The sequence below is a fragment of the Mchenga conophoros genome, linkage group LG4, assembly GCF_057382185.1.
Source record: "Mchenga conophoros isolate Kocher_MC1m ecotype Shallow Benthic linkage group LG4, M_conophoros_male_GT1.1, whole genome shotgun sequence".
Classification (NCBI taxonomy): domain Eukaryota; kingdom Metazoa; phylum Chordata; class Actinopteri; order Cichliformes; family Cichlidae; genus Mchenga; species Mchenga conophoros.
In genome coordinates this window covers 25,360,541-25,379,490 of record NC_140529.1, presented here as the reverse complement: position 1 = coordinate 25,379,490, position 18,950 = coordinate 25,360,541, and the positions used below count along the sequence as shown (strand labels likewise).

At 43.2% G+C, this 18,950-nt stretch overlaps 2 protein-coding genes across 5 annotated transcripts in view; one reads left to right on the top strand and one right to left on the bottom strand.

Moving 5' to 3' along the window:
* Positions 1-3,597, bottom strand: part of glis2b (GLIS family zinc finger 2b) — a 31,299-nt gene extending 27,702 nt beyond the window's left edge. For both annotated transcript variants that reach the window (XM_085271245.1, XM_085271246.1), the window contains exon 1: positions 2,953-3,597. The gene's annotated coding sequence lies outside the window, so the exon portion shown is untranslated. The remainder of the gene's footprint in view (positions 1-2,952) is intronic.
* Positions 3,598-3,831: 234 nt separating this feature from the next.
* On the top strand, positions 3,832-17,960 carry tfap4 (transcription factor AP-4 (activating enhancer binding protein 4)). 3 transcript variants are annotated; one of them, XM_085271248.1, is made up of 7 exons: positions 3,832-3,985; positions 10,382-10,547; positions 10,646-10,744; positions 10,861-11,031; positions 11,126-11,275; positions 14,722-14,889; positions 14,973-17,960. In XM_085271248.1, the coding sequence occupies exons 2-7, from the start codon at positions 10,473-10,475 to the stop codon at positions 15,129-15,131; spliced, it is 822 nt and encodes a 273-aa protein (XP_085127374.1). In that variant the 5' UTR covers positions 3,832-3,985; positions 10,382-10,472; the 3' UTR covers positions 15,132-17,960. The 3 variants fall into 3 exon arrangements, with proteins under 3 accessions (XP_085127374.1, XP_085127373.1, XP_085127375.1); XM_085271247.1 differs by lacking the exon at positions 3,832-3,985 and adding an exon at positions 6,883-7,333; XM_085271249.1 differs by lacking the exon at positions 3,832-3,985 and adding an exon at positions 7,964-8,291.
* Positions 17,961-18,950: the final 990 nt, after the last annotated feature.

The window sequence follows — 18,950 nt, the reverse complement described above, 5'->3', positions numbered from 1 at the left end:
TTCGTCTGGAAGTGATTTACTATTATATACAAGTTTATCTACATTCAGGTATTGAGATTTACATACAATGTTCAGCTTGACGCTACAAGAGAGGACTTTACTAACCAGTGGATGATGCCAAAGTGGTTTTATCCACCCTTTATGTACAGTTAGTGGTAAGCAATTGAATGATTACATTGCCTTAGCGTTTTGGCAATAATTTAATTAATTAATGAAAACAGGCAACTCATTCATTGCGACTTATCTTCAAATAGGCACAGCTTTCTTAGAAATGTATCCAAAAACTGACCATCCTCTCTTCTCCGCCTAGCTTCAGTACAAAGACATTTCTTCTGGCACAACACTTGCATCTCCTCGATCACTGGTAACGAGCTTGAATGCACGACCCCGCCAAACGCGTTCGAGACGTGACATTTCCCTAATGCATGAAGCACGAGGCTGTTCATCTGATTAGCGTTAACTCTCTACAAATGCAAACCCCAGAAAGGACAGGCTCTGCCATGGGAAATCTCAAGTGCTGCAGCTCTTATCCCTGGGAAGATAAACGCAAGTGTGTATCAGGTGCCTTGTTTTCACTGCATGCTGCCTCATTCACTGACCACTGTAATCCTCCCTCCCCTGCTGCTGAGTTGCCTTTCAGCTCGCCTGTAATCCCTAGCAGCTACGGAGCCCCACTGTGATATTAATTCGAACACTCAACTTGGCTTTACCAAGCAGGTTTGTGCAACTTACATCCCACCCACTTACTGGTAGCAATCCTTGCCCTCCGCACAGTGTTTTTTCCCCTCTTAAGTAGCAAACATATTGTTGTGGTTTTACATGAAACTGTGAAAAAAAACCAACTTGCTTCTGCCACCTTTTAGACTTTAGATGAGGATTTCTTTGGCGGCAATGCAAAAAGCACAATGTAACAATCAAATCTATGGTGTCCATTTGTATTGGGCCTCGTTTAAGGTATTAAGCACAAGTGCACCCTGGGTTCCCACCATCTCTCTACCACAAACCTCGTGGTAATGCTGACGCAGGAGTACGCCTTTGAGTTCCACCTTTTCCACCATAAAACAGCTGCCGTTCCCTCACAGTTTGGACCAAAACTGAATGATGTCACGGTTGCGGTGCAATCTCAAGACACATGGAAAATTGAGGAGGGGGTGAATACCACACCCATGATCTGATTTTAGAGACTGGCACGGTGGACAGCCTTAATAGTACATATCCTCTGAGGAACCAACTACAGCAGCCAAAGGCTGTCAGACCTATAACTCTGGCTAGCACTCGGTGCAAGCTGTTGCTCCCAGCAGCAGTCCAGTTCCCTACATATGGCCAAGTATGAATTAAGGGAAGGAAAAGGAAATATACAGCAAGAAAATTACACACACACATCCTGTGAGCGTGGAATGCCACCACAAAGATGCACAGCTGGAGCTCTGTGGACATCTGGCTTTATGGTGGAGATGAGAGACTTTTCTCTGCAATGACTAAATGTTGTGGGAGAGAGTCGTTGCCTGAATAGCGATGGTGATAAATGCCTTTCCGTCTGACCACAGTCTTTCTCTCGGATGGATGTTATGGTTGACCTGCGGCTGAACTGATCATCAGCTGACTGGATAAACAATGCAGCCAGTGGGCTGTGGATGTGAGGAGCACCTGTGCTCACAGTTCTGAGAAGGTTTATGGATTACATAGTGGGGGCCTCAGGGAGGGAGCAAAAGGAGTCTCTCCCTGTGCAGAAAGCCTCTACGGCCTCTTTCGCTCCTTCCCCACATTCTTTGAGAGAGGTCCAGTGGGCCTGTGGCCAGACCTCCTCTCTCCACATGCTGCCTGTGTGACGGTTTTTCTCATGCACCAACACACTATATTGTTCACAGAACACCTCACAGTCACCTTGGAAATATACAGTCATCCAGCTCTTATCCCAGCCCCTGAGTGTGCCTCGTTCTGCTTGTGGCCTAATGCGTTTTAATGATCAGGCCTTATTACCCTCCAGCGTAGGCCTTGTTAGGTCTGCCTTGGCAGGGCAGAGCTCGGCTCTCTCTCTCTCCTGGCATCTTCTGGAACAATGGGACCAGGGGAGGCAGCCAATGGGGAGAAGGTCCATCCCAGGCCCAGTCCCAGTGTGCACACAATTAGGCTTAGGAACAGTGGAATTGCTTAATTGGAGGAAAATAGAGCTTTATCTAGGTTTCTCTGCCAGGGCTCATCCTTGCCCCCTTTGCTACATGCTTGGTCGCATCTAACTCAGAACTGGATGGAAAAAAATGACACAATGGCAGGCATATAAAAAGACCTAAAAGAGGTCTTAAGATCATAGTTATGGGCAAAATATTCCATTTAATCACAGCACATTTTATACCCAGTTGCAGCAAGATGAAAAGTTTAAGTGAGAAAATAAGTTTAAAAAAAAGAAGAAGTATTTTCTCATCTTCGTTATTTACCAATAACAAACATCACCGGTTTACGTATCACTCACAAGCATGGAGACGTTGAACTCTCTATCAGATGCGGTGGCAAACATCAGAGAGCTTCTATCAGGGAGGCTCTGTCTTGCACAACAGCTGGCTGAGCGGTGATGCATGCTTCTATATAGGGCGAGATTTGTGACACTGCTCTAAAAATGTCTCTCTCGGGGTCTGTGGAGGGGGATGCTGGATTAAGAACGGATGCAGACACGCGGAAAAGGTCGGTGACGCGGTTTGTGGGTGAATGGCACAAAACCCGGCGATGGCACGCTCGCCTCCACCGGCCTGTTGGCTGTGACAGAGCGGGGAGTCCTGGCTGCAGGATTTTCGGCGCACCGCTGGAGAGAGTCCCCGAAAATAGGTCACTGCCCTGTTTGAACTCGCGCAAATTTTCCTCACAAAGCAGGAGCGCACTCACACCAGCGTGACCACGCAAGACAAGTGGGCACAACACACAGAACTGACGTCTCAGATAGGGTTGCCTTTGGCTTACCTTGAAGCGAGAATGCCGTGGATGTGGTCGAGATATCTCCGGCTTGGTCCCGATCTCTGCTGTGCAAACTTCGCACGCAAAGTCCCGTGGCTCTAACGGCGTCTGTGTCAAGAAGACCCCTCGTCAGTTTGTTGCTTTTTCTACGTTAAAAACGAAATAAACAGCTGTCATGTCTTGGGAAAATAGAACTAGGTGTCTGGAGAGGCGGTCCGTTTGCAGACCATTGTCAGGATTATTTCTAAGCATTGAAAAGCAAACATAAGCCTTAAAACGCAGCGTGTGTGACAGCTGCTCGTTTAAATAAAGGCTTGTCTACGAGGATGACAGCCTTGTCTGTGGTCGTGGGGTGATATTTTGCATGTTATCCCGACACTGGAAACCCGTCAAAAAAGTGCAAACACCCAGAGATCCTTAGCCTGAACTGTTCCCGCTGAGGAAAAAACAACGAAGACCACTTGCTTGTGCTGTGCATCAAAAGCGCATAGGTGATTTCTTCCTAAATTCAAAGCGCATCGCTTAATGGCAACGCTGGTCAAGTACAGGGGTTCCTATGGGTGGTCTTGCTTCTCCAAAGAGGGGGCGGGGGTGAAGGGGTGGGAGGGCACCAAGTGGTGGTGGTGGATAGGATAGATAGGGCGGGTTGGCGACGGGATGTGGGGTAGAGGGAGAGGATCGTCTCTAGCTTCTTCGGTGATTTTCCAGATGCAGAGGTAGGGCTGTTTTTGGTTTCTTTTCGCGCAGTGATCCCCGTGTGCCTTCTGCCTGATTTTTTTCTCTCTCCTCCCTCTCCGCACTCGGGGAGACGCTGAGTGCTGATGGAAGTCTCCCCCACGACCGTCTGACGCGCACAGACAGCCGCCCGGAGCCCAGCCAGCCCGTCAGGACCAGCCCAGAGTCTGCCAGCGCATGCTTACTGCTCCGCCCATCCACCATAGGCAGTCCCAGGCTCCTCTCCAAACTAACCCTCTCTCTCCGTGTCCTCACGGTCATCTCTCCGCCCCTGCTCCCCGCCAACAACAGGCCATCGCGCAGGGTGACACCTCTCTTGTTTACAGTTTAAAATGTTCTCTTCTTCTTCAGTTTTGTCTCTTTGCTCGTATTAGCCACTAACTCAGCCCCGACAGGCTGCTCCGAAAAGACGGAAAACGCCGTTACGTAATTTAAAAGTTCAGTCTCGAGAAGAGCAGGCGATCCTTCTGCAAGACAAACGCACATTTTCACCACACGAGCCAAAACATCCCGTACTTGGCTCGTACACTGCACAGAGCTGCACTGCACTGTCGTTAGAAATGTCAGTAATTATAAGGATGCATTACTGTAGCGGTAATTAGACAAAGCTGGTTATAGCAAATGCAGTCTGTGAGGTAATTAACAGACAGATTATCCTTTTTAAAAGCTTAGCTGTGAGCACCATTTTTACCTTAAAGTGTTTATTTTTTTAATTTCATATTTTGATAATCAATGAATCAGTAAACAGAACAGGATTTGCTGCCCCCTCTCCCTTTTTTGTTGTTGGTACACTGTCGCCATAAGTTGTAAGAAAAACACATCAAACATATTTTAAACCTTTATTTGTTTATTTATTTACAAACTTTTCAGTTGCTGCATCTACAGTAGAAATTCACTACATTGCCTAGTTTGTCATATTTGGCTGAATCCTCATATAATTTAGTGCATTCTTCGGGACAAAAGAAAGAAGAAAACAAAACAAAAACAACCCCCTCTTGTTTTTGTCATTTGGATGGAAATTACACACCAATATTATGATTTGAGCACATAAACAGTGTGAAAATGTCACCAACTGAGCAATTTCACCTTCTGGAACAGTTCCCTGGGTCATTTACTCCTCTTTGAGGTTTCACATAACCCATTTGTTTCTCACAGTAATGGTAAGACTACAATTACACGGTTGAATTTGGGAAACAAAATGTCAGCGTGTTAGATTTTAAAATTTAAATGTCAAAAAAAGAGAAGTGATTGCTTGTCTTGTATTTTGTGGTATCAGCACGTTACAGACAAAGCCAGTGGCACCACAGTGATAGTGTGTGTGTTTGGAATGTAAATAAAGGGTAACCTGGAGTGATGTGGCCAATGCCGAGCTGTAAGTTACTGTAATATATTAGGATTAAAAGCCTTTTATTGTCATTATAAATGTATAAGTCAGATGCAAAGAAAAAATTAATATCATACAATAATTTGTACAGTAAATGTAAAAAAGTGGTACATAACAACATTACTAAATAACCAATGTAGATAAAAGGGATCTAAGAGGTAATGTGTCATTTCCAAGGTGCAAATATTTTGCTGTATATGTATCAGTGTGTACACCACTGTTTTCTGGTCTTATAGGCTTTTATATATGTTCTAACTTTTAAAGGAATTCACGTTTGTAAAATAACTAGCAGCACAGATACCAACTCAAACAGAAGTCTCTGTCATAATCAATGCAACTTTTTTTTCTAACTTTTTTTCCTGATAGGTTTCTGTCCGGCCCATCTTGTGCCATCTAATGTGTGAGGTGTGCAATATGGCAGTGACTCGCCCTGGGTTTTCCTTTTACAACCACCAGGGGGCGTAAAGTTACCGGGTGGAAGGTGAAATAGCCTCCGGAGCCTTACATTTACTGCGAGAAAGTAAAAAATAAAAACAGTAATCTAACACTTCTATTAAAAATAAATAAAATGAATAATAAATAAATAAATAATGGGACTGAATGGAGTATTTGTACCATCAGTGTTGTAAAACATTAAAACTCCATCTAGCCTATCTTCATGTTATTGGAAAGTAATAAGCGGGGGCCTAAATAATAATGTCTGTGGAGTTTAAATCGTCTGCTATATCTGGAGGCATTACGATCTGATTCGGGATTCATGAACAAATGAATATTCCAGATAATATAAAGATGATTCAATGATGATGATGATTCAATATTCAAAGATGAACAATGTAGGCTTTATGAATGAAAGGTAAAGAGGGGGTTTGTTTCTTGGAAGCATTTGTAATTTGGTGAAACGGTGCTAAGACGCACTTGTCCAGAAGAGGGCTGCTTTAAAAATCACTGCCACGGTTTCCAGCACTGATCTCCCACAGATGTATTCCTCTATTCTCCTGTAAACGCCCGACAGCGTGCAGCCGCACCTGTGGGTAATTACTAAAAATGCGCCATCGTGAAAAGATATAAAGCTGCTGCTGCTGCGGCTCAAAATTCCGGATCAAATCCACTGCTCCCGTCCTGTGACTTAACTCCATGCATGCGCCATATAGCCTCTGTTTAACAGATTAGATCAGGTTACTGTAATTTAGCCTCCCGTGCTTCCACTGTGGGTCTGTCACACCCAAAATGGTGAACAACATTAACATTCAGTGTGTGTGTGTGTGTGTGTGTCCCTAAAAGCCCTCCCCGGTGCGCTGTTGCTGTGCAGCGTTGCCAGCTCGTCAGCTGATCCCTCTTGTTCCCTTATCGCAGCTGTTGGATTGTCCACCCCTGTAGTAGTCCCGCTCTTTATTTGCTCATGAGCCCGAGCTGTCACGGTGCACTGACATTTGGGTTATAAAATAAGAATTTAAAATAATGTTGTTGTTGTTTTGGTTTTTTTTAAGCCTATTTATGTTGAAATCATAGCCCCTCTCTACATAAAGTATATTTAAACCGATTCAAGCCATGTGACGGGAAACCATTAATGATTCAGCCCAGCTCTGTGACGGCAGATCTGATCACAGATCAGCTGTAAATGCCCCCCCAGGTTTAAACATTTCAAGCTCCCTCCGCGGCTCTCCACATGTGTCGGTGTATTTCTGCGCTAAATAGTCCTTTGTTTACGCGCAGTCCTCCCCCCCCCCCCCCCCCCCTCTCTCTCTCTCTCTCTCTCTGCGGAAGGAGGCTTTTGGTAGTGCAGTGTGTGACTCCTACCAGCTGTTTCCCGCCTTGAAAGCCATCCGATCAGCTGCGCACACACACACAGACACACACACGGTCATGCAGAGGGAGAAAGCAAAGGGGAGGGAGAAAGAGAGAGAGAGGTAGAGCGCCACACACAACGAGGGAACCCCATCAGCTGGAAGTCGAGTAACATTACAACTCTCAGCAGCCTCAAAGTACTACATTACACGGACGAGGCATTCATATCTCCTCTGTGGATTTAACCCGCATCGGATCACGGGGGATTTTTACCCACCAACGTCATCATTTTTCCCTTTTTATACCACGGAGACTGTTTGCTGCTTTTCTTTTTTTCCCCTTAAAAAACTGCTGGTGGTGGGGAGGGGGGGCACCAAACTGGCGAGAGGCGAGCATGGAGTATTTCATGGTACCAACTCAGAAGGTGCCCTCCTTGCAACATTTCAGGAAAACGGAGAAAGAAGTGATTGGTGGTCTTTGTAGGTGTGTATGCCACGCGCGTTTCACCCGACATGCTGTGCCTGTTATTATTTTTATTGTTATTATTATTATTATCACCGTCATCATCACTATTATCACCATCAAGTCATCTGCTGAGAGCACCGCGCACTTAGCGATGTCGGTTTTGGGCAACACGCTTGGTCTGATGTGTTATTGTGTACACGACCCTCTCACGCGGAGCTGCGGGCATTAATTAACATCAAACGGCGAGATCAAGGGGCGACCGAGCACGCGGGGGGCTCCCGCTGTGTCCACGGCGTCCTCTGCGTGCTTTTATTTTGCATCTTTGACTGCGAAATCGATGTATTTTGTGGCTAACAAACATAAACCACGTGGTTCCGTGCACACCACGCTGCTACTCGCTCAGCGCATCCCCGACCTATTTGTGCTTAAATAATCCCTCACCCGTGGCCTATGTGTACTTAAATTTACACGAGAAAGGGAAAGTTGAGCTAGCGGGCGTCGCGGTGTGTGAAGGGGTCTATTTTCGCCTCGCACATTCGTGGGGGTTGACGATTTCGCTCGCAGGGAGCCGAAGTTTATTGTGGGTAGTGCGGCCATGCTTGTGGCTTGTGCAAAAAAGTGATGGAGGTGGGGGGAGTGGATGAGAGAGGGGGTGAGAGGGTCTGGCGTTTGTTTCCTGTTTATGGCGCCCTGTTTTCATTCACTCCAAACGTTAAAAAAGCACTGCTGTTGTCTTATTCGCCCCTGTTTTAGGCGGCGGTGGTTTAAATGGCGTTTCTGCGCTTCCCGTTGACGCTATCGAGCCGCCTCCACTGCGTCGTTTCATCCCGCACCTCTGCCATGCTGCCTGCCGCATTGTTGTAATGGCGGAGGACACGAAAGTCTGCTCGGAGCGCGAAGGTGGTGTCGGGCACTGTGAGGACGGAGGAAGTGTGTTTGGGGGACGTTAAAATACGTTTCCCGTTGGATTTGTTCGGTAAAAGGAGACATTTGGCTTTTCGCGGGGAGGCAGGAAAATTAAAAGTGGCGTTATTAATAAGGGGGTGTGTGTATGTCGCGGAAGGCCCGTCGATACGTCCGCAGCCCTGTTTGAAGAAGGAGGCGGAGGGATCTGCGACTGTTGCTCCTGCTGCTGGTAGTGACATGGGCAGTCTGGGAAATGTAGTCCGCTTTTCTGCGGGGAATTGGTGCACCGCAAGGAAAGCCGGAACTTTACCCAGACAAACTTTAAATGCTTTTACAATTTAAAATAAAGCGGAAATTGGCACATTTTTTCTTTAAACTTTGACTCCGTGAGCACACTCTAAAGTCCTTATCACTCAAATATAACTTAATAAAAACCAGAATGACTAAAATTTGTATCAGTTCTTGTTGTAAAGTCACATTTATTCAGCAATAAAATACACAGTTCGTTATTAATTAGCTTTTTTAAATCCCTGGATCTGTAAAATATAACAGTTTTTAAAAAAATGATGATCACTGTTATAGTTTTATTGTTACATTTTATCTGCACAACAGTTTTAAAACTCATGTCCAGGTTGTTATATTTGAGACATTTTGGCAGTCTTGCTGGAAAAGCAACTTGTGATTATTAATGTATTTGTAGAACTCGTAGAATTTGAAGACAAAGTTAGAAAGGCAAGGTTGAGATGGTTTGGGCATGTGCAGAGGAAGAATAGTTGATAGGTTGGAGATGAAAGATGGACCTCCCAGTTGAGCAGATTGCATACAGAGGGTTGGAGTGACAAGAGAGGTTGCTAAGGGTTGGATGTGATGGAGGCAATCGAAAAATGATGTTGAAGATATTTGTGGAACCATATTTCAATTTGATCAGTTTTAATCAGCCTGTTGGTTGAGCTTTGTTTAGTTTCTTGGGTAATAATTTAAGCCTAAACTCACTCTAATTCAGGCTCTAAAGTGGCCTGCGTTTGTAAAGTTCAGGCTCAGTTGGTCATGTTTTGGCAGTGGATCTGTTTGTTGGATGTGCTGCTGCAGTGCTACACGTGTGTGTGTGTGTGTGTGCGTGTCTGTGTATACACACATAGACACTGCTTTTCTAATCTGCGTCTGCACAATTGTTCCCAATGTTTGCACTAAGGCAGCTGAGTCAGTACAGATAAGAGCTTGGTTTCAGAGAGGGTCCCATAGATAGTGTTTGATACTGAGGATGTTAGAGGAAATTCACTTAGAATTCCCCCTCAAACTGAATTTAACCATGTGGAATGCACTGATTCACAGTTTAAATATTGGAATGTTCATAATAAACTATATGCTGCTGCAACATTGACATATCTTCTAACACGTGCTAACAATTCAAATAAACAGAACTTGTGATCTTTCATAGGTTTGTAACAATTTCAGTTATTAGCAATGATACATGTAGTTGCTAGTGAGCTGAAAGGACAAAGCCGCTGTAAATACCTGTGTAATCACAGGAACGGGCCAGTCATTTCTGCTCTTTGGTGGTGATATAAATACACACTTTAAAGAGTCAGCTCACATAAAAACAAAACAAACAAAAAAACAGTTGATGTCAAGGGGAGCAAATGCTGTCAGCTTTTTGCTTTTCCTCCTGTGTCCAGATAATTTCTTATGTAATGCAGTTCTGGTATATGTAAACTTAACTCAGCTGCAGGTTTACTGCATTGGTGAAGAGTGGAGCAAACTGTGCCTTGGCATAAACTGTTTTTATTGGAACTATTTCTTGGGTATAAAGTAGTTCCAACAAAAACCATCAGGAGAGGCTTGCCTGTGCTTGCAATTAGTTTACTAACTTGACCACTAATAATTTCCCCACACTAAACCTTGAGATGTTTTTGAAGTGAAATGAAGGAAAGTGCTAACGGAAGTACGAGAAGAAAGAGCAAATTGAGGAAATCTGGGCTGACCAAAAAAAAAAGATTTGATTAGCATTCGCAGCAACAAGTTTACTTGTGGCCACTGAGTGTGCCATCAGCACCATATTAGTAAATGTTTTTTGTTTTAACACAGATTGGTTTATTTTTAAGTCTTCTTAAACTGTACATTTTCCCTAATAGCTTTCCTGCCTCTCCCTTCTTCCCCTAGCCTGGCCAACATTCCTCTGACCCCAGAAACAGCCCGGGACCAAGAGAGGCGAATCCGTAGAGAGATCGCCAACAGCAACGAGCGTCGGCGTATGCAGAGCATCAATGCTGGATTCCAGTCACTTAAAACACTCATCCCACACAGCGATGGAGAGAAACTCAGCAAGGTGGGTCATAAACAGTGATTTAAATTAGATGATGAGTTAGCTGGAGCTGGAAGGGTCTGAACTTGCTTTCATAACCAAACTGTAATGTTGTTCTTCAGGCTGCCATCCTGCAACAGACGGCAGAGTACATTTTTACTTTGGAGCAGGAGAAGACACGTTTATTGCAGCAGAACAGTCAGCTCAAACGAATCATACAGGTAAACCAGTGCGCTGCCCATGCAGACTGTTTGCAAAGGAGTTAGCTGTCTTTTCACTATCATCAATCTTAGCATTCATCTAAAGCACATCTCACATTTCTGTTTGCGCTCTCTAGGAGTTAAGTGGTTCCTCCCCCAAGAGGAGGCGTGCAGAGGAGAAAGATGAAGGGATTGGCTCACCAGACATCCTGGAGGAGGAGAAAACCGAGGACTTAAGAAGGGAGATGATCGAGTTGAGACAGCAGCTGGAGAAAGAACGTTCAGCCAGGATGAATCTAGAAGAACAGGTGACGACAATAACGCAGTTTCAAGAGTTTGAAATTCCACCGACTGCTGTGGTTTGAACTTTTCAGAAATATTATCCTATTTTTTGCATCTTAGATGCGGTCCATGGATGCTCAGTTGTACCCAGAGAAGCTGAAGGCAATCACCCAGCAGTTCCAGGAGCAGCAGGCCCAACCGCAGAGCCTTGTCCGTCTGCAGCAGCACAAACAGCTGGAGAGGGACCTCACTCCAGCCCACAGCCCACAGGTTGAAACATCTGCATATCACTGACTGATATACTTTAAAGATGTATGCTTTTTACTGATATAGAAAAATCCCCTCTGTTTCAGTGTTTCAATAAAACCTAATGAATTTAAACCGTTTTTGACACAGAGGATTAGTAAATCAAATCAAGAGTAAAAATCTGGCCTTTTAGACAAATTTTTAGCTTTGAGGTAAATATTTTTGGATTTGTCGATGGAATGATAGGATAAAAAATTTAGACCTTTTGTCGTCATTGTTCAGCTCAGCGTTTCCTTTCCCCCTCTGTTCATCCTTTTAACATATACAGAGGCCATGTGCAGCAAGCTCTTGAATTTGACACACAAAAAAGTGTTTATTTTTGGCTCATTAGCCTAAACTCATCAGCTGGCAGGCACCAGATTTCCCCCCCTTCCCCCTCCCTAGCATGTAAATTTTTTATGGACTTTGAGTCAATTATGTCAAAGTGTGTTGCGTTTTCTAAAAATACACACACACACACACATACGCAGCTAGACTAGTCTCAGAGTCTACCGTAGATTTCACAAAGACATGTGGACAAGGACATGACAGTCCTGTCCATGTCCACAGTTAGAGCTGTCAGCAGCTCAGACAGATTTACAGTGTGTTAAATGAGCCGCTCACACGTCTTTCTGCCGGTGCCGTCTCCAGCCCTGATAGCTGCAGCGTCCTGTTACTGCAGGCTTACCCTAACTGAACATGATGCCAAATCAATCATCGCCTGATGTCTGCCCTATCCGCTCCTTGTGGCAGCTGGGCTTTTGCAGTAAAAGATGATTGACGCCCTTTACATTAGTCATATGACACTTTGTGACTCCATAAGCAGAGCTGTGTAATGTAACCTCAAGTCAATATCAGTATGAATTTGCAGAATTGCAGCAACACTGAATTACCCCGGGGGGGGGGGGAAGCTAATTCAGGTGTGATTTACTGTATTGTTACCATCATGACTACTGAACAGTCTAGGACTGCATTGCATGACTCATTTTAATATTGCATTTTAACTTGTTATCATGTTAACATCTCAAAAAAAATTGTGATAGGGTCATGTTTAGCACTATGCAGCATCTTCTCTTTTTTTAACAGTCCATAAACATCTGGGAACTGAGGTGATCAGGGGCTAGACTTCTGGGAAAGAATGTTGTCCTATTTTTGTTTGATATAAGAATTTAGCTGCTCAGTAGTCCTATCTCTTCTTTGTCATAGTTTTCATTTCATAATGTCAATTGAGCTCAATTTAGGGTTTTTATATAAAGCACTAAATCACAACAGTCCCCACAAGTCACTTTATACTGTAGGGTAAAGACTCTATAGTATTCGAAAGAAACAATCAAACATACCTCTATGAGCAAGCTCCAAGAAGTTGAACTTAATTCTTCTCAGTATTAATTTTATGTTTTTATAAAATGCTGCAGGCAAGCGTAGATGTTAGGTGATTGAAATGTGAACTATGCGCCAACTTCATCACTACTTGATCAACAAAAAACAAGTGTAAACAATCTGCATTACTTTTGCAAAACACTTGTCACTTGTCTCCTTATGTGTGGAAAGTTCTCACCTGCAAGAGAAGAATACAAATCCAGCAGTGATACTGAGTTGAAGCGCTCTGCCAGTAGTGAATTAGACTGCAGGTCAATGAGTTCAAGCTCAACATCACTGGATCCATTATTCAAACTGCAAGTGAAGGGAGCTGAAATCATGTGCATTTCACTCTCAAGTGTTTTGAAGTCTTCAAATCACCTTGAAAACTCATTATGCAGGGCTCCTAACATGGACAAGTACCAGCTGAGGGGATCAGCTGATGGTATGGCTTCTTTCACTGTTGACATGTAAGTGAGAATGGTGTTCCCAAATCGGCTTGAAAGAAACTGCAACTTTCTTATGAAACCTTTTTATGAAGCTTTACATTTCATGTGCAAATTGGCCCTGTCTTGCAGTTTGGTATTTAGTTCATTCATTAGTGCAGTCATATAAATAACAAATGTAAGACTGTATTCCGTTCTCCTGAAGAGCGCTCTGAATTATCCTTGCCTTTCTTCACATAAAACTCTTAAATTTTTACTCTCAAGTGCGACACTCTTACCCAAGCTGAGCCACCTGACAGCTGTGTGGTAGCCTATGTCACCATTTTCAGTCTCGCGTCCCTCCAAAAGTCTAACAAACGGTGCTCTTGCCCACATCAAGTTAAATATTTCAACAATGATATGGTTAATTTTTAGCACCTACTTACACAACACCTCCTGGTGTATAATACAATGCAGAGATACCTATTTCAGTTCTGGGATCATTTCAGTCCCTTTTTCTTGCATCCACTTCAGAAGGCTGACATTTTCCCTGTCAGATTAGATTTTTTTTACTCGGGGTATGCTAGCACAGCACAGTCCACAAAACACTCTTTTATAAACTCCCCAAGAGAAATTGGCTTAATGTTTTTTTTATGATTTGATGAGACTCTTCCATCCCTAGATCTGTAAAGCCTGGTAAAAGGTCTTTGTCGTTTTGTAGCTTTTTTTTTTTTTAGCAAAGGTTCAACTGTCTGTTCCCACTCTGCATAGGTTCTTGTATTTCTCTAATGAAGAGCTAAAAAATTTCAAAGTTTTTCTAACTTTTAATTGAGCTTTGGCCGAAAGAGGACTGCAGTCTTTCACTATTATGTTCACATGTGCCTCTTTTTTGAGTGAATGAGCTTCAACATGCATTTCTGGTTAGCATCGTAAACCGTTCACAGACAGTGATTTCTGGAAGTGTTTCTGACCCCATGCAGTGATTTCCATGACAAAATCACATCTGTTTTTAATGCACTGCTGCCCAGGAGCCTGAATATTACAAGTGTTCAGTATTGATTTTTGGGCTTGTCTTCTTTGCGCACAGAGATTTCTCCAGAATCTCAGAATCTTTTGATCATATTTTGTACTGTAGATGATGAAATATTCAAAGTCTTTTTCAGTTTAACATTGAGGAACATTTTTTTGATGATTTTGCAGTTTTCTGCAGATTGGTGATCCTCTGCAAAGACTCTGACCCTCTAACATGCTCTTTAATATACTCAGTCATACTACTGACCTGCTGCAAATGAACCTAATTATTTTAAAATGCTCCTCCAAGTTTTCTTTTTTATAAAACCACTTACTTTTATTATTGCTCCTGTCCCAACTTTTTTGAGGTAGTTTTTGCCATGAAAATCAAAATGACCTTAATTGTCTCAGTTTATTAAACAACTGATATGATATATTCTCTTCTCCTTTGCATTTTACACAGGATCCTAACTTATTTGGAGTTGGGGTTGTATTTTTGTATTACTGCTAACGTTATTTACAAATTTAATATATGTTAATAGTAAACGGTGCAGGTTAAAAATGTGCCTTCAGTGCACTGAGGTTGCAGAAGTGATGACATGAGAATAATAAACGGTGATTGCACCTTTCTACCAGGTGTTGGCCCCTGCTACTCCCCCAGCCCCTACACACCACGCTACAGTCATTGTTCCTGCACCTGTCCAGACTCCTCAGTCCCACCATGTTACTGTGGTAGCCATGGGCCCAGCATCAGTTATCAACACAGTTTCCACATCTCGACAGAACCTGGATACCATCGTTCAGGTAAGGCACAAAATCCTGCCTCATATCCCACCACTAGAGGGGGGTGTTGTCGCTGACATCTGTTGCCTCTGTGTTTCCCTCAGGCAATCCAGCACATCGAGGGCACCCAGGGGAAGGGTGGCGCCGGGGAGGAAGAGCAGAGGAGGGCGGTCATCGTCACTTCAGGACGTGTCCTCTCTGACGCGGCAGGCTCAGACACAGCCTCAAACAGCGACGGGCCGGACGACTGTTCACTGCCTTGAGTTCATCCCTGACGTCTTACGTACCATACACTCACATGCACGCACACACCTACACACAAGCCCCAAGCGGAGCAGGGCTACAGGAGCCTACAAACTCACAGCGCTGTTGTTCGGTGGAAAAGTCTGCTAGTTAGATTGAAGCACTTGTTTTGTTTTCTTAATCAATACACGTCATGTTGTACCGTGATAGGCAGCCCTTATGGTTTACACTTAGACACTCACACATGCAGCCTCTTCTGTTTTTTTTCCTTTCCTCTGCTTATGTCTAGCGCCGATCCTTCATTCACTCACTTACACAAGCTTTCTTCGTTAAACTATAGAAAGACAAATAGAGCGACTACTTCACTGACTATAAATGCTCTGTTTTACTGGATACTAGAACTTTCGAATGTCAACTAAACATTTCCATTAACTACCAGGACTGTTATCTCTCTGTGCGCCCCTGAAGTCGAAAAAGGAGACAAAGTCAATGAAGAGCCCATTGGTGTGGCGTCAAAACCCCCGCACCAGAGCAATTTTTTTTCCCGCCCCTAAGCTGAACATCCTTTAAACCTTCCTCGGTTCCCGATCCAACTGAGCTGTATGGAGAGACACTGTGAGGAAAAAAAAGACTGTCCTAAAGTTCCACCTTTTAGGCTTTGTGTTGAGAGAATGTGTTATTTTACTTTTGTGAAGTCGACCTTTTCATGCTGTGTTTTTCTTAAGAGTCCTCTAACAACAGGTTGATGAGAATTTCAAAGCTGTTTTTCATGGCTGACTGGTGCTCACAGGAAATGAAGCGAAGCTCGAAAAGAGAGTGCACTTACTGGTTCAAAACGCTATTTTATTTTTCTTCTCATGTTGTTTGTTTGTTGCCATTTTTGCTGGGCTGGGATCCCAGTAAACCCACATATCTTGACCCACATGACTTATTCTGTTTACTCGTGGTCTGACCAAAAAAAAAGTTTTTAAATTTCTTTTTTTAAATTTCACATTTCCTGACATCTTCCCTTTCTGAGTTTAAAAACACATGGCTTTTAAAATAAGCTACTCTTTGGGCCCCTGTCGAGTAACTGTCACATATGTGTCTCTTTTAGTGTTTTGAATCAGCGAGGCTTAGCGGTGCTCCGGACTCTGGTAGTCTGCAGCAGACCCGCTTTTGCCTTGAAATTCTTGCACGTGCAAATATAACTTGAATACAATCACTTGTTTGCTCGATCTTAAGAGCTTGTTCTATTTAGCCCCTTCCAGTGTAGTTTGCTTGTTTGTTTTTTTGTTTGTTTGTTTTGGGATATGTATCAAAGCAGAATATGCTTAAAATATGAGGAAAATGCCCAGTCTATATGCATTTCTTTATATTGAATATTTATCCTTTAGTGCGTTTTCTGTAAAATGTACCATGTTTTTTTGTTTTTGTTTTTGTTTTTTTTTTGTTTTGTTTTGTTTTTTTTTTGTACACATTTCTGCTTACATTTTTATTTGTTCTGTTGCCGGGAACTCTTGGTTGACGGACAGATTGACAAAGACATGTAGCGGAGAGAGGCTGCAGCATGCCTTACTAATAGCAGGTGCAGGGAGGCACTGTGAAGCCAGCCTTAACACAGCCCTGGGGTTGAGGGAAGTTTTATTTTTTTATTATTATTATTTTTTCTCTTACCTGCGTCATTTGGTAGCCGCTGGAACCCCTTTTTGTTTCGAGCTATCAGATCAATCCAGCTGGTTTGTGTTGGAATACTGTATATTCCCAGTCATGCTTTGTTTTTATTTTACTATGCTTTTTTAAAAACAGGTTGCATTCATATGGTCCTGAAAGAGTATTCAAAATGCGATTTCTGGTTACTAGTAGATTTTATTATATTTTAGCCCCTTAAAGCCAGTTGATTGGCAAAAATATATATACACACAAATATATATATATATATGTATATATATATATATAGCCACAAAGAGACGTCAGCATTCCATAAATGTCCTTTAACAGTTCATTTTTCAGAAGATTAGTTGCATCTTTGACGCATCCCTCCTCACCCCTTGCGTCAGTGCATAGATGGAGCTTCGAACCGCTGCACAGATAAATCGCGGAATTGCCCTTTAAAGAAAAAACTATTGATGTCAGCTGCACTGCAATAAGCAGAATTATATGATGGGTTGTTTGTGAGTGCTTCTCTTGATAGGAAAGGGGATTCCTGGATATGGAAAAAGTTTGCATGCTCTTCTGTTTGTGGAGCTTGCTTTCCTTATTTTTTGCCGTCTGTTTGCATTTGATCACTTTCCCCTAAATCCCAGACATTGTTTATTTCCATCTACGTTTTACGCTCTGGGTCGAGTGTTAGGAAGCATACGCGGACATATCAGGTGGTCGGAGAAGTGGGGTTGGCTTTGAGGGGGTTCCACTAAATAGGGTCAAGATTACAAAGCACTTACTGTACTATATAGGAGTTTGCTTCTTTCTTGTTTTTTGTTTGTTTGTTTTTTTTATATGAAGGAGCATCTCCTCATTTGAAGCTCTTGAAGTTGAGTAAAAACCGCACAGCTGTGTATCCCCCCTTTCCCTCCATGTCCAGTCCTCCTACATCTTGTCCTGTCACATTCTTTTGCAGTTTTTATGCTGTCTTTGTTTATCTGTTGACAAGTCTGAGCTCTCTTCTCATTTTTCCGCTTGTTCTCCTTCCTCTACCCATTTTTTTTATTTTTTATTTTTTTTGTTAGACCCATCAATGGATATGGTCATCAAGAAGCTATTTTTTTTTTTTTTTTTTTTTTTTTTTTTTAAAGAGAAACGTTTTGGGGATAAAGAGGCTCGTGCCTTTGTAAAGACAGAATAATAAAGTTTGTACTTTGTTTTGTAAACACTGGGCTTTCTGTGTGTCTTTTCTGTTTCTCTGGTAACAGTTATTCTAACACAAATAGTGACATAACCAGCTGAATTTGATTCATTTCCAGTTCTGTTTGGCTGTTACTCAAGCAGTCGAGTTGATGCACAAGTGTCTGTTCCTGATTGGTGGATGGGCTGTTCAAGCCTCCCTCCCTCCCCTGCTCAGTTGCTCATGGCTAAATTAAGACTGACCACCTTCTCTGTAACAGTTAAAATTTACACCAGGGACGGTAGACTGCATCTCCCGTTGTCATCCTGTCTCTTGCCTCTTGTTCACACGCTCGCACATCTTGTAGAGATACTGCTGGTTTTGGTGTCTGGGGTCAGCTGTTCGTGTCATATCAGGATGTTCTCAGTCATTTAGTTAATAACCAAAATCAGGAACGTCTACAACAAAAGTTGAATGTGGTATTTATTTCAAATGTCATTGACACGTTGAGAGCATGGGTACACCCTAGATCAGGGGTGTCAAACATAAGGCCTGGGGGCCAGAATCAGTCCGGCAAAGTCTCCAATTCAGCCCCACCTGCTGTGGAAAATGTGACGGGCATAAATTTTGCTGTTTTCTGTGGTCCCCTGCTCACCCACTGAGCCTAACTGACACCCATATTAAGAAACAGAAGACTTGGATTAGGTGACTCTTTCTCACTTATTGTTTAGATATGAAAGTTGCTGTATAATTTCTCATATTATAAAGTCTGTAAATGTCCTCATACTCTCCTCCTGTGCCTCAGGTCACCAGCTAGACTTCCTCAGACTCCTCTGATGGCATCATCATCCTCCCAGATTGCTTTGACAAGCTGGTTTCGGCCAAGCCAAAAGTAAAACAGGAGGAAGAGGAGGGTTTCCAGCACGAACTTGTGCAGGGATGCCCTCCGAGAGAGAGGCAAGAGTTGACAGAGGTGGTTCACCGGCAAACACTGGGCCTCCACCCATCACTCGAATCAACACCACCATGGACCAGG